Source organism: Crocuta crocuta, unplaced genomic scaffold (genome assembly GCF_008692635.1).
Source record: "Crocuta crocuta isolate KB4526 unplaced genomic scaffold, BGI_CrCroc_1.0 scaffold322, whole genome shotgun sequence".
Classification (NCBI taxonomy): Eukaryota; Metazoa; Chordata; class Mammalia; order Carnivora; family Hyaenidae; genus Crocuta; species Crocuta crocuta.
Window position 1 is genome coordinate 2691696 of NW_027532592.1, and position 14010 is coordinate 2705705.

The window sequence follows — 14010 nt, forward strand, 5'->3', positions numbered from 1 at the left end:
GACAGCAGGTGTCGAGCGCCGGCTCCCTCTCCCCTCCGCGGCCCGAGGAGGCCAAGAGGAAGCCGCGAATCCTGCAACGCGAGTTGCAGAACGTGCAGGTGAACCAGAAAGTGGGCCTGTTCGAGGCGCACATCCAGGCGCAGAGCTCCGCCGGCCAGGCGCCCCGCAGCCCGCGTCTGGACAGGGCTCGCTCGCCCTCCCCGTGCCCCTTCCGCAGCAGCAGCCAGCCCCCCGGAAGGGTCCTGGCTCAGAGCGAGGAACGGAGGACAAAGTCGTTGGGGGAGCAATGTCCAGAGACCGCGGAGGCCGGCTCTGGCAGGAGAGGAAGGGCGCCAGGCCAGTGCCTCTCCGAGGGCGAGGAGGGGGTGGCGCCCTTCCCGGGCCCGGCCGCCCCACAACGATCAGGGGCTCAGGGCCCAGCGGCTTCTGCAACGGAGAAGGGGATCCCTGCCAGACCCCGCTGTGGCTCCCCCAGACCTGTGGAAACTGACAAGAGGGTCTCTCCGCTTTGGGGGACGCGCAGCTGCCCAGCTCCCCCGACGGGGCTGCTCCGCGTGAACTTAGTGACGTCCACGGAGGTGGCAGCGAGAGCCGCAGCCAGTGGGCCACATCAGCCACGCGACCCTGGCATCCTGGAGCCTGCTGAGAGGGCCCGCGAGCGTGGGGGCGTGCGCTCCGGGGAGTCCCTGGTTCATTGTGTAGGGCAGCCTCTGAGCGGAGAGAAGAGCCCAGCCCCAGAGAGGGGGACGCCCTGCAGCGGAGAGCCCCCTGGGAAGGTGAGGGAAAAAGACCCGGCCTGTGGGGTGCCGGGCTCCAGGGCGCCTGAAGCCAGAAGGCCGGAGGACAGGACTGTGAATGCGCAAAGCTCGGAGCATTCTGAGCCACGGAGCCGGGTCAAGCCATCTCCAGAACTGGGCTCAGTAGGCCCGGACGCGCCCCAGGGTGGGGCCTCCGTGGCAGAGGAGCCTCTTCGGCGCTCCGGCGGAGTGGATGAAGGATCTTCGAAGCTGGGCCTGCTTGGGGCCAGCCTTTCGGCCCAGACAGCTCTGCTGGAGGTGGAGGCAGGAATTCCCTCTGGCTCAGTGCTGGAGCCTTTCCCCTGCTGGGCAGCGGCAAAAGCTCTAAGGGAACCCCAGTGTCTTCCTGGAGACAGGGCCGGGGTGCAGCCCGGGAACTCCAGGGCTTGGCGGGGCCCCACGGAGGAAGCCCGTCTGGCCTGGACGTGTGGCACGGGTGTACAGCCAGAGGGGACTTGGGGAAGCCACCAGCCCGCCGGAGACGCCCCCTCCAGCCCAGAGCTGCTCTCCCCGGATCAGAAGGACAAGCCTCCCCTGAGAGAGGCCTGCAGCCCCAGCAATATTCCTGCAGTCATCATTACAGACATGGGTGCCCAGGAGGACCAGACCTTGGAGGAGGCGCAGGGAAGTCCCCGGGGCAGCTTGCCCCTGAGGAAACTGTCCTCTTCATCTGCCTCCTCCACTGGCTTCTCCTCTTCCTATGAGGACTCGGAGGAGGACATCTCCAGTGACCCTGAGCGCTGCCTGGACCCCAACTCCGCCTTCCTGCACACGCTGGACCAGCAGAAGCCCAGAGTGGTGAGTCTTGTTCTGAGATTTTCCTGGAACTGGTTTTCACGCCCCTGTTTTTCTTCCTTTCTACTGAGTCTCGGAGACTCTGATCAGGGCCCCAGGGCAGTCACAACTTACAGTTCTCTGCAGGTGTGTTTGCTTGGGGGTGGGGGGGAGTGCCTAGGCACTGACTGTGCACTTTGTAGCTTGGACAGTGAATCAAGTCACTTCGATTGCTATTTCCGCGTACATCTTAACAAACAGTTTTTTTAAAGGTACCTCTCCGGTGGGTCACGACTCACTTCTCGGGGAGATAATATTCATGGGTATTACCCAAAACTTCCTGATTAATCCCCAAAGATCCTAAACAGAGCTGCTGACTAGCTTTTGTCTGATCGGGAGAAACACTTCATTCTTTCGTCCATTTAGGCGGAGGGGAAACTGACCCGGGCATGGAATTAACCCAGCTTCTAGGGACAGGCCAAGGAAAACGAGTTGATGTGATTCTCTGAGGGGGCCCCGAGAGCTGTGGGTGTGCTTGGGGACTGGTCTGTTGGGGCCAGAGCCGCCTCACCTCAGGTAGTAGAGTCAGGACATTGTGATATTTGTGGGACCGGTGTCACTAAGGTACAGTTTTGGTGTACGAATTAAGATAGAAACCATGCTTTGAGCCAAGCAGACAGTTTTTTGCATAACAGAATGTTATATTCAGTTGAACTGCCCAAGATGGGCACTGGGTGTAACCCCTAGGGTAGGTAACTCCTAATAGATGTCCTGGTTGGCTGGTATAGGCGCATTTCAGATACGTTTTCAAGTACGTTTGTCTTGATTCATCTACTGACCTCGTGTGCTAGCTGCAGTGGTTGATGGGAGTTTGATTTCTACTACATAGTGAATCTCAGGCCCAGGCTGTTTTCCCTCTTAGGAGGATCAGAGCATCTCGCGGAAGACGTTAAGAGTCGACGCTAGCACTTCTGAAAAGGTCTGGACTTTCTCTCAGCTTCTCCAGAGTGTGGGGAATTTCCTAGGTCTTGCACTACCCCTGGGGTGGGGAAGTCTGTGTTTTGTTGTAACAGGTAGCCTTCCGATTTCATCTTGAATAGCACACACTGTTCATGGAACCGCACTTGACTTCAGCCGCAGCCCCTGAGAACTGTGGACGTCCACTCTGCATCCTTCCTAAGGCAGGGTGGACCTCCGCGCGCTTGCCTCTGTGACTCCCCCTTGAGAAATCACAGTCTGAAATGCCCGAAACCGGGCGTTTCTTTTGTTGAAGCTCTGCTTTTCTGCTGATGAGGGGGGGGCAAATGTCTCTGCAGTGTCTGGCCCCCATCAGCCGGGCGCTTTGTGGCGGGACGGGGCTGCCGGCATGGGGCACACGCATACCGTCTGGGAGGAGACAGACAGGCGGGTGAAGGGACTGCTTCTCTGCAGGCGCGGCTCGTGTTCCTCTGCCTTCCTGCCCGCAGTCGCAGGCCTGCGGAGGAGGTGACCCTCGGCTTCCCGTCTTAGCATTTGCTTTTTAAACCCACCCCCGGCACGGCCAAAGTCCCTTTAACGTCTTCTGCAGCCTTGCACTTGGCCTTTCTCGTGATGGATTAGCAGCTCCTCTTGGCTGTTTTTCAAATCAGCCTCTGCATCCCAGTGTCTGCAGAGGGCTCTGGTCTGGAGGCAAGTTCAAGGGGAGATGGGTAACGCCAGGTGCTGAGTCTTTCTCTCCGTTTGCCGGCGGAGGGAGCGGTCGGTGGAGGGGCGTTCTGTGAGCTCACAGGTCTGGAGGTGGAAGTGAGGCCTGCGGGGTGGCCAGCCTGCCTGCCACCTCTGCAAGGCTTTCAGACACCCACAGAGGAGAGCCAGGGAAAAGTCCCCTGCCGGCTTCACGCTGAGTCACGTGAGGCCGACGTGGAGGGCCAGCGTGGGGGAGGGGTGGGTAACCAACTGGAAATTATGGGATCCTAGGGACTTTTCAGCTTCTGGTTGAGCGCTTGCGCCGTGAGCTAAGTTTTCTTTTTCTTGTACAGTTTGTTACCACTGAGCCTGTCCTGGGACCTCAAAACATCTGCTCCTGGGGTCAAATATCGCTTGATTCCCTGAGGTGGATGTTTTGTCTGCAGGAGGCCAGACATCTTGGTCCGCTGGGCCCTCAGGGCTTTGCAGATAAACCTGGGCCTCCATCCTCTGCGGCGCTGAGAACCGGCCCCTTCTCCTCTCCCTGCTCTGCTGCTCCATCTGTAGGGCGGCCCTGCTTGGCCGGTGTGCACACCCTCACATGCGGACACTCACACCTGCGCACATTCACCCGTGTGTGCGCACACACGCACACCTGCTCACACTCACACATGCTCACCCTTGCCTTCACATGTTCATGCTCACACTTACACGCTCACACTCACATGCTCACGCTCACACGTGCCCACACTCACATACCCCACACACCTTCACACACATGTTCACCCTTGGCCTCACATGTTCATGCTCACATTTACACACATGCAAACTCACATGCTCACACCCACACGTGCTTACATTCATACCCGTGCATCTCACGTTTGCACCCACATGCATTCACCCTCACAGTGCTCACCGATACCCTCACACACACACACGCTCACACACACACATACACACTGGTTTGAAATGGCTAATGAGCCTGGCCCTCAGACCCACGCTGAGGATGTTTTATGCTGCTCTGCGTTTCCACCGAGTTAAGCCTTTTATGCCTTGGTTTATGCCTCGTGCAGTGGGTTCCTTACTTGTGCGGAAGGGTGGCTGTGTGACACTGTGTGGCCGGGGGCCACGGCCCAGGCGAGCCTGAAGCTGGTGGCTTTGTTAGCTCTTGCTGGGTCCCCCCCCACCCCCTGGGCCAGTGCACCGAAATCCACGAGCCCTCCCTGTGGTTCAGAACAAATCGAAGAGCAGGTTGTTTGGGAACACGCTAGAAAGCTGCTTGGCCATTCGGGTTACGCACACCGGCAGTGCGTGCAGACATCTTCGGAAACGTGCAAAGCGCCTCAGGCCTTCGCTGCAGCTTGGGCTTTGCTTCTGAGGAGCCTGACGGCTGCCTGCCCCTGCCCTAGAAGGTTCTAAAGGTTTGTTTGCATCTGACTGTCTGTTCATGAAAGATCAGAGGCTGGAAATTTGCTCAGAAGGAATTGTATCGCGCGCCTTGGGTTCCCAGTGTTTCCATCCAGGCACGTTCACACTTCCTGTTCCCTGCGGTCTGAAAGAAAGCGAATTCGAGGGAAGCGAATTGGACCATTGAGGATGGTGTCCTTGTATTTTGTGCTGTGAGAGGACTTCACAGCTCCTTGCTTTCCTGTCATTCCATTAAGAGCATCTGGGCCATTGAAACGCCAGGCTTAAAGGATATGTTAAAATATGCATGCGTCTGACTTTTAACAGTGGATTTTATTGATTTATTCCAAAATTGTATCATCAATTACATGTGCAGAAGACACAATAAAGCACTAGCCGGCTCACTGACCCGGGGGCACATGAAGTGCCTTACGAAATCCTTACCCTCCTGTCCTTACTGGTTTTTAAGGGCCAATGGAATTTTCTTTCTCTTTTTCCTTTTTTTTTTTTTTGTTTAATATTGAGTAGTTGTTTTTGTTGTGTTTTTTGTTTTTTTTTAGTGAAAAATTAACTCAGACATGCGGTAAAAATTCAAACAGTTTAAAATGGTTTTATGTGGTTTTGAAAAGTGTAAAACCTTTATTTTCGGCAAACCAAATTAAAATTCAAAAGCGTTTTGAGGGTTACTGAGAAAACAGTCGATGCAATGGCAAGTACTTTTAAATAGAAAATTCTTTTCTGGATGAGACTACTGAAGACTCCGATCTGTGGGGTTCGGGGTCTAGGCTGCACCTGCCGTTTCCTTGAGGTGGGGCACCCGTTTTTCCTCTCGGGGCTGTGGGGAGGATCTTTGTGACGCAGCCTCAGCACCTTTCCGACCCTGGAGGACCCCGAGTCATTTATATAAGGCTCCAGGTAGTGCTCTGATCTGCTGAGGGATGAGGAAACAGACTCAGAGAGAGAGAGAGGGGTCCAAGGTCGACCTCCCTGGAGATGATCTCCGTCTAGATCTGCCTCTGTGACTCTATGATTCTAGGCTTTTGAATTCAAACCTGGCGTGCGTCAAGAATGCATCAGCGTGTCTGAAAGTGTGGCCCTCAACTGCTGGGTCCAAAACCGGGCACGTTGAACTTTGTGCTTTTATTAAAGACCCATCAATTGATCTGCCTCTCTCCCTCTCTTTACCGGAAGACTGGTTCTTTGTAATGTCGCAGTGAAATAGCATCATGTGTCATCCGTATCATACCCAAGACTCTCCTTAATAATTAGACTGGTATTGGAGGCGCTTCCCATAGGAGGCCAGAATGTGAACCTGAAAAGTAAAAGACACATTCTGTTATCTGAGGGCTCGGACTCCCTCGGAGATTGAAGTGTGGAGACTGACTGCACAGAGCCAGAACATGACTTCTGACGATTATTTTATTGAAGGTGAGGTATGGAGAAAGAGAGGGACTGATGGCTAGGCATGGCAGAAACACAGCTCAAGATTTACCTGGCCTTCGGGTTTCGCAAGAAAACTGTATTAAACCAGTCGGTTGCTGCTTTGAGAGGAAGGCATTCCAGGTGTCCCACAAATCATTTCCAGAACTATTGTGTACTTCCTGAAGTCACTTTTCTGATTTTGTGGGCACCTACCTGCCAAATGAGTTCCGTGTAGCTTATGTATACCGCTAGGGGTGCTGATGACATTGTCAAGGCTTATTTTATTTTGTCACATTTCGACTCACTTAGCTGAACGTGGAATGTGAAAGTATTTCATGGGAAGAATTTTATATCTTGGTAGAAAAAACTTCGGGTCATCGGCAGGNGCACACCTGGCCCTCAAATCCATGAGAAGTGTGGCTTGCAGTGATTTTCCTGCTGACTGGGTAGAATGAACACTGGAAAAGACGGATTTTTCACGAACCCGGGAGCACAACCAAATGCAAATGGGAGCTCTTTCATAATACGAAAAGCCATTTAGAGTGCCAGCTGCCATTTTTTAAGTGTATTTATTTTGAGAGCAAGCGAGCGAGAGAGAGATTGCATGCGATCCAGGAAGGGGCAGACAGAGAGGGAGAGAGAATCCCAAGCAGGATCTGCAGTCAGCGCAGAGCCTGAAGTGGGGCTCGAACTCACTAGCCGTGAGATGGCGACCTGAGCCGAAACCAAGAGTTGGATGCTCCACTGATCGAGCCCCCCGGGCACCCCAACTGCCATTTTAGCAGCTGGATGTTTGGGATTTTGTTTGCCGTTCTCCCGAGGCCGCGTGCCCTTCCTGTGGCGGCCTAGGTGCTATGAACTTCGTGAATTGAGGTCATTGGCACTCTAGTCTCTGTCAGCACATGGAGCAGGTGCACCGAGCTTTGCGATGCTCCCGCTGGCCGGCGGGTCCAGCACACCTGGCCGGGGAGGCTGAGGGACCCTCCGTCCTGGCCATGACCCTGCAGTCACACTTGCCTTGCTCTGGTCCTGCCACCAGCCTTGAATCTCACTTTGGTCCTCCCAGACACCTGGTCGTTCATTTTTCCAGGAGGGAGCGATTATTTTACAGACTGTTCAGGTGTCCGTGGCTGAAAAGCCCCGTAAATGTGTTTGATCTCATGAGGATGTTGGGCCTCTGTTCTCGATATTAAAAAAAATGGCAAGAACATTGGGGCCCCTGAGGGGGCTCAGTCGGTTCAGCGTCTGACTTCAACTCAGGTCATGATCTCCTGGTTCGTGGGATCAAGCCGCGCATCAGGCTCTGCGCCAACAGCATGGATCCTGCCTGGTAGTCTCTCTCCCTCTCTTTCTGCCCCTCCCCCCCAAATAAATAATGAACGTTTAAAAAAATTTTTAAATAGCAAGAACATTGGGGTGCCTGGGGTCTCAGCTGGTTACGCGTCCGACTATTGATTTCAGCTCAGGTCATGATATTAGGGTTCGTAAATCGAGCCCTGTGTCACGCTCTGCGCCGACAGCTTGGATCCTGCTTGGGATTCTCTCTCTCCCTCTCTCTCTGCCTCTCCCCCACTTGCACTGTCTCCTCTCAAAAATAGATAAACGTTAAAAAAAATTTTCTAAATATAGTGCATGCTTTCAAAACCTTTGTGAAAGGGACGGGAGAATGAATGAATGAGCTAGAGACGATATCTCTGCTGCATTATCTGCGCATGAAGGAAACGCAGAACCATCTAGAAGATGGAGAACAATGAAAGGGGAAAAAGAACAAGGAAGACCAGCTCGCTGCTGCTTCCTGTGACCTAACAGCCACACTGACCGGGGTGTAGGCGACTCGGTGAGATCCCAGTCTGCCCCCGGCCCGCGGGCCCTGCAGAAGATGGAGAGAGCGCAGGGGTGACCCCCCGGGCCGCTGCGAGTGAAGCGTGTTTGTAAGCGCGCCTAGCACCTCGCCTGGCCCGCAGGAGAAGTCGAGGTGGGGTAGGGAGGCATTCTGAGTCCCGCGAGGGCCGCGTCTGGAAAATTTGTTGTGCCCCTTGCAAGAAAAGAAATTCCCTGTGGCAATCCTGCGGCCGCTCGTGGGGTGGTGTTTACGTTCCTCTCCTCCCAGTACAGTCCTGGTGGGGAGCCCACCTCCGCCCAAAGGGCTGGGATGAGATGAGCTTCTCAGAGACCCGGATTCACGGGCCATCCTGGAAACGCAGGCGCCTCCTGCCGCAGGCGTCGTGGGACGTCAGGAGCAGAGGGCCAGCTGTCCCCTCCGTCCCTGGTTCCTAGAGTGGCTTCCTTTTGTTTCGTCTTGGGGGTGGCATTCTGGGAGGGCCGAGGAACCAGGAGACAGTCGGGCGGCGTGTTCCCAGAAGACCACTCTGGCGCCTCCTACGTGCAGGTGGCCGCCTCGCAGGATTTCTCCGGCGAGGAGGGACTTGGACTGAGTCAACACACACGCAGGCTTTTGACTAACTGGTCCGGCGTGTTTCTCAACAATTGTGTTAAGAAGTCACTGTTAGAAATCAGATCTTTCCCCTCCGTTGAGCTTCACTTGGGCGTTTTATTGACTTGTTATCACTTAATGGAAATCCATTCAACAGAAGGTAACTGTGCAGGTCACTGCAGTCAAGACTCCCTTCTCTTTATTTCCCTGAAATTTTTACTTCTCTCTTGCGCCAAACTGGCTCAGTTTTACCAGTAACCAAAAAGTGGGAGCTCCGTATGGCCAGGAAGCAGGCAGAGTGAGAATCCGTCATTCACATTCACATACAAGTTAATTGGGGGAGGGGCGGATGTGTTTTTACTCCCCACCTGGGAATAAGCAGGGAAAATCCTCACTCAGCCTCTGGCGGTGGAGGGAGGTGGTGGTGAATTTTCAGTTAAAGAGGATCCTCCCTCGTGAAGTTCACAGTTCATGGCTATCTTGTTAATTTTACTTTTGTGGTAATGATCCGGGTGGAAAGGGAAAATGAAATGATAACAGCATCTCAAATGGAGGCCGGGAGATTCTTTCCGTTGACCTGGTGACTAAGGTCAGGGTCTGCCTAACTCAAGAGGTGGTAATGTTGGGGAGGCTCTGGGGGCCCCAGTTGGTTAAGCGTCCGACTTCGGCTTAGGTCAGAATCTCACAGTTTGTGAGCTCGAACCCCCGTGTGGGGCTCTGTGCTGACAGCTCAGAGCCTGGAGCCTGTTTCGGGTTCTGTGTCTCCCTCTCTCTGCCCCTCCCCCACCCACTCTCTGTCTCTCAAAAAATGAATAAACATTAAAAAAAAATGAAAGAGGTGATCACGCGTGCTGTTGATGCAGGGTGAGGCCCCTCCTCGGCGGGCTCTCCCGAAAGGAACTCTCTCTCGGCCCATGTTCACAAAGTGACCCTTCGTGCATCCTACGGCAGGAATGAGGGACGTTTGTCTTGGGCTTTTGGGGCCCTGAGAGCAGAGACCCTTCTCAAGGGTCCTCTGTATTCTGCCCCTCCCCCACCCGGGTCATCAGAACGAATAAACCGTACTGTTTTGTGAGACGAAGCTGCAATAGGTTTTATCTTACCAGCGCTTAACGTCTTCCTACCNAGCTGGCTGGCCGGGGAGCGATGGGGAGGTCAGGGCACCCCCAGGCAGTTTCCAGCAAGTGTTTTTCCAATTTCCCTGACATTCTTTCCAGGCTCAGCTCAATTTGTTTTCCTCTTCTCTATGGCAATTGATGACTGGGTCGTAACGTGTGGGATTCTGCGTGATCTCCTGCAGAGCTCTATAGGAGCCGGCGTCTAATCCCCTGCCGTGCATGGGTGTGTACTGGGTTTTATATACTTCTTTTTTCAAGTGAGCGAGCTGAAGAGTAGATGTAATACACAGTGCGGTGCACCTCTCCACTCAGGGGAGGCGGTGCTGGCTGGGGTGTGGAGGGGAACCTGGGAGCGGATCACCTCTGTTGATCTTATCTAACCTGAATCTGCCAGCAGGAAACCGAAGAGGCCTGGGTATGACCATGACATAAACAGTTGAATCTCTTGACAATGTCAAGTGGAAAATCCGACCGAGGCCAGTAGCTTGAGAAACGGCCGGGATGTTTTGTAGGGAAGGCAGATCCCGCGGCGCTGGGCCACGGGAGGAGATTTGCCTTCTCCGTATTCACGCTGGGAGGTTGGGAGACGCTGTCTGGGTCTGAGAAAGGGCTGAAAAGTCCTTAGGGATGCAGAACCGGCTAAGNGGGGGGGGGGGTGAGGGGGCATTTCAAATGCCTTGTGGATATCCGAGTCTAAATGAGGCCTTGGAACCCTCTGCACCCTGCCCTGTCCCTGGCCACTATCACTGCGGCTCAGGCATTAAGGACTGTAATTACAGCTCATTTAGGAGTCCTCTGGGGCCTCTGCTGGGCGGACTCACGGAGTGCAGTGTGCTGGAAAGGCCAGTGCCTCTTGGATCTGCAACTGGTCTCTTTGGGCCGTGGATCCTCATCTGTGAAATGGGTACATTGATAAAGCCTTCCTACTTCTTGTGGTCTTTGCGAGTCGAGTGAGATCGGGTCTGTAGGGGCCATTTGCGAGAGTGTGAGTCTTTCCTACCTACACTAGTTTTTTTTTTTTAATGTTTATTTTTGAGAAGGAGAGAGAGAGCACCAGCACACAAGCAGGGGAGGGGCAGACAGAGAGGAAGACAGTCCCAAGCAGGCTCTGCACTGCCAGCAGAGAGGGAGACAGAGAATCCCGAGGTCTGCTGACCGCAGAGAGTTCGACGCGGGGCACGAACACACCACCCGCGAGACGATAACCAGAGCTGAAGTCGGACGCTTCACCGACGGAGCCACCCAGGCACTTGCCTAAACTCGTTGTGATGATGAGCACCGCGACGCCGCTTTGAAAGCCTTCCCAGGAGGGGACGGATGAAGGCGGGCGCAGTGCTCGGGCTGCGCGGCCCCATGCCTGCGTCGCCGGAGGAGAATGCTGTGTAGACGGTGTCCCAGGCAGCCGCCGAGGGCGCAGCAGAGCAGGTCCCGATGCTGACGTTGTGGCGCCCGCGGGGAGCACGGTGAGTGGGCCGTTCTGGGGTCCGCACCCCGCGGTCAGCATGGCCGCCCCCTACCTGAGCCACCCCTTCGGCCTGCGTGGACCACGGACGAAGCTTCCTGCCCTGTGCTTTGCTGCCTCCGCGCACAGGTCGGGGAGCAGATGTGACGGACGTTCCGGAAGCTCCCGCGGTGCGGAGGCGGCCGGGGCAGGGGTCGGGCGATCCTGGAGCAGGGCTGTGGGCTCCTGAATAATTGAGGAGGAGCCCGTGCTCCATCCAGGGTTTGAAGATACTTAATGGCAGCCTTGATTTTTCTAATACCATGTAGTGAGTTTCTCTCCCGGGTCCTGCAGAGTGAAAGAGGGCGGCCCGGCTAAGCTGTGCACGTTTACAGCAGACGGTACGTTCGGCAGCTATAAACTGAGCCCTTCCTCAGCGTGGCCTGGCCCCGGCTTGGATCCGGAACCGCCGGCACAGAGCCCGACCTCCCGTCTGGGCGCCGCCCACCGTGCGGGGCGGGCGTTGCGCCCCCCAGTGGCTTCCCGGACAGCAGGCGTGGACCTGCGTGTCTGCCTGCAGATACCTGTGCGGAAGAGAACGCCTTCACTGATGTCCATACTTGGGGACCCGCCCCCTGAAGACGAAGCCGATGCCCGCAGACGCACTTGAGATTTGGCAAACTCAGAACAGGCTGTGTGGCCGTGAGCACAAGCGCGCTCCTTAGACTGGAGCTCATAAGTAACTAGTGGGCACTGGCGTGTGAACCGCAGGCAGCCCCGGTGCGCGTTGTGAAGCAGGGCAGCGCGAACTGAACTGGGCCCCCGGAGAGGGAGCCTGGCTGAGGCCTAGAGGTTGCTACCTCTGCTAGAGGTGGCCAAGCCAGAGGGACTTTTCTGGATCCAAAGGCTCTAGGAGGTTGGAAAGAAAGAGGGCAGCTCACCCCCGCCCCGCACCCCCTCTTCACGCCTTCATGCCTCGCTCTGAACTGTATGCAGATTGATGGTCAGCTGATAAAAGTTGCAGTGAGGGGTGCCTGGGGGGCTCAGTCGGTTGAGCGTCGGACTTCAGCTTGGTCAGGATCTCGTGGTTCAGGCCCCACATCGGGCTGTGTGCTGACAGCTCAGAGCCTGGAGCCTGCTTGGGATTCTGTGTCTCCCTCTTTCTCTCTGCCCGTCCCCCGTTCATTCTCTCTCTCTCTTCTCTCTCTCTGTCAATAATCAATAAATGTTAAAAAAAGAAGAAGAAGAATAAGAAAATGTTGTAGTGAGTGGGCGGTGCATGTAAATGTGCTTTTAGGAGATCCTTCCGCCCCCACCCCAGTTGACCAGAGGAACGGGATCAGGGAAGCTAGGGTTGATCTTCCGTTCAGTAAGTGTTTACTGAGCCTGAGCAAGAATCCTGGGACAGGGCGGGGCATGGAGAGCTCTGCTCTTGAGACTGGACGGTCCCTGGTTTGAGTCTCAGCTGTGTGACTCCCAAGAAGTGCCTTTTCCTTTCTTTCTTTCTTCTTTTTTTAAAATGTTTATTTACTTATTTATTATTTTTTTCAAATGTTTTTTATTTATTTGTGTGTGTGAGAGAGAAAGACAGCGTGAGCAGCGGAGAGTCAGAGAGAGAGGGAGATAAGGAATCTGAAGCAGACTCCAAGCTCTGAGCTGGCTATCAGCACAGAGCCCAACGCGGGGCTCGAACCCACGTACTGTGAGATCATGACCTGAGTCGAAGTCGGCGCCTAACCGACTGAGCCACCCAGGCGCCCCAATGTTTATTTATTTTTAAAAGAGAGAGAGAACCAGACAGATAGAGCGCAAGCAGGGGAACGGCAGAGAAAGAGATGGAGACACAGAATCCAGAGCAGGCTCCAGGCTCCGAGCTGTTGGCACAGAGCCCGATGCGGGGCTCAAACCCCAAAACTGAGATCATGACCTGAGCCAAAGTCAGATGCTCAACTGACTGAGCCTCCGTATCCTTTTCTCTCCTNGTCCCCCGTTCATTCTCTCTCTCTCTTCTCTCTCTCTGTCAATAATCAATAAATGTTAAAAAAAGAAGAAGAAGAATAAGAAAATGTTGTAGTGAGTGGGCGGTGCATGTAAATGTGCTTTTAGGAGATCCTTCCGCCCCCACCCCAGTTGACCAGAGGAACGGGATCAGGGAAGCTAGGGTTGATCTTCCGTTCAGTAAGTGTTTACTGAGCCTGAGCAAGAATCCTGGGACAGGGCGGGGCATGGAGAGCTCTGCTCTTGAGACTGGACGGTCCCTGGTTTGAGTCTCAGCTGTGTGACTCCCAAGAAGTGCCTTTTCCTTTCTTTCTTTCTTCTTTTTTTAAAATGTTTATTTACTTATTTATTATTTTTTTCAAATGTTTTTTATTTATTTGTGTGTGTGAGAGAGAAAGACAGCGTGAGCAGCGGAGAGTCAGAGAGAGAGGGAGATAAGGAATCTGAAGCAGACTCCAAGCTCTGAGCTGGCTATCAGCACAGAGCCCAACGCGGGGCTCGAACCCACGTACTGTGAGATCATGACCTGAGTCGAAGTCGGCGCCTAACCGACTGAGCCACCCAGGCGCCCCAATGTTTATTTATTTTTAAAAGAGAGAGAGAACCAGACAGATAGAGCGCAAGCAGGGGAACGGCAGAGAAAGAGATGGAGACACAGAATCCAGAGCAGGCTCCAGGCTCCGAGCTGTTGGCACAGAGCCCGATGCGGGGCTCAAACCCCAAAACTGAGATCATGACCTGAGCCAAAGTCAGATGCTCAACTGACTGAGCCTCCGTATCCTTTTCTCTCCTTCCGGGGCTGTTGGGAAGACGGAGTGGGCCGTGCAGCCCAGGACGGGCGTGGGGAGAGGGCCCCTTTGCGCAGTGCTGAGCTGGTCCCCATCCCCGGTACAACTCGTGGCCCAGGATGATGAAACAGGGGAGGATTGACTTTCTCGAAGAGGTTTCTCGGGT

The 14010-nt window shown here is 54.6% G+C and overlaps 1 protein-coding gene across 1 annotated transcript in view; it reads left to right on the forward strand.

The window, feature by feature from the left end:
• ITPKB (inositol-trisphosphate 3-kinase B) overlaps nt 1–14010 on the forward strand; it is a 119634-nt gene that overhangs the window by 32971 nt on the left and 72653 nt on the right. The window contains 1 exon segment of the mRNA XM_077779917.1: nt 1–1595. This exon segment is cut by the window's left edge and continues 16 nt beyond it. Coding sequence (XP_077636043.1) covers nt 1–1595 — 1595 coding nt within the window.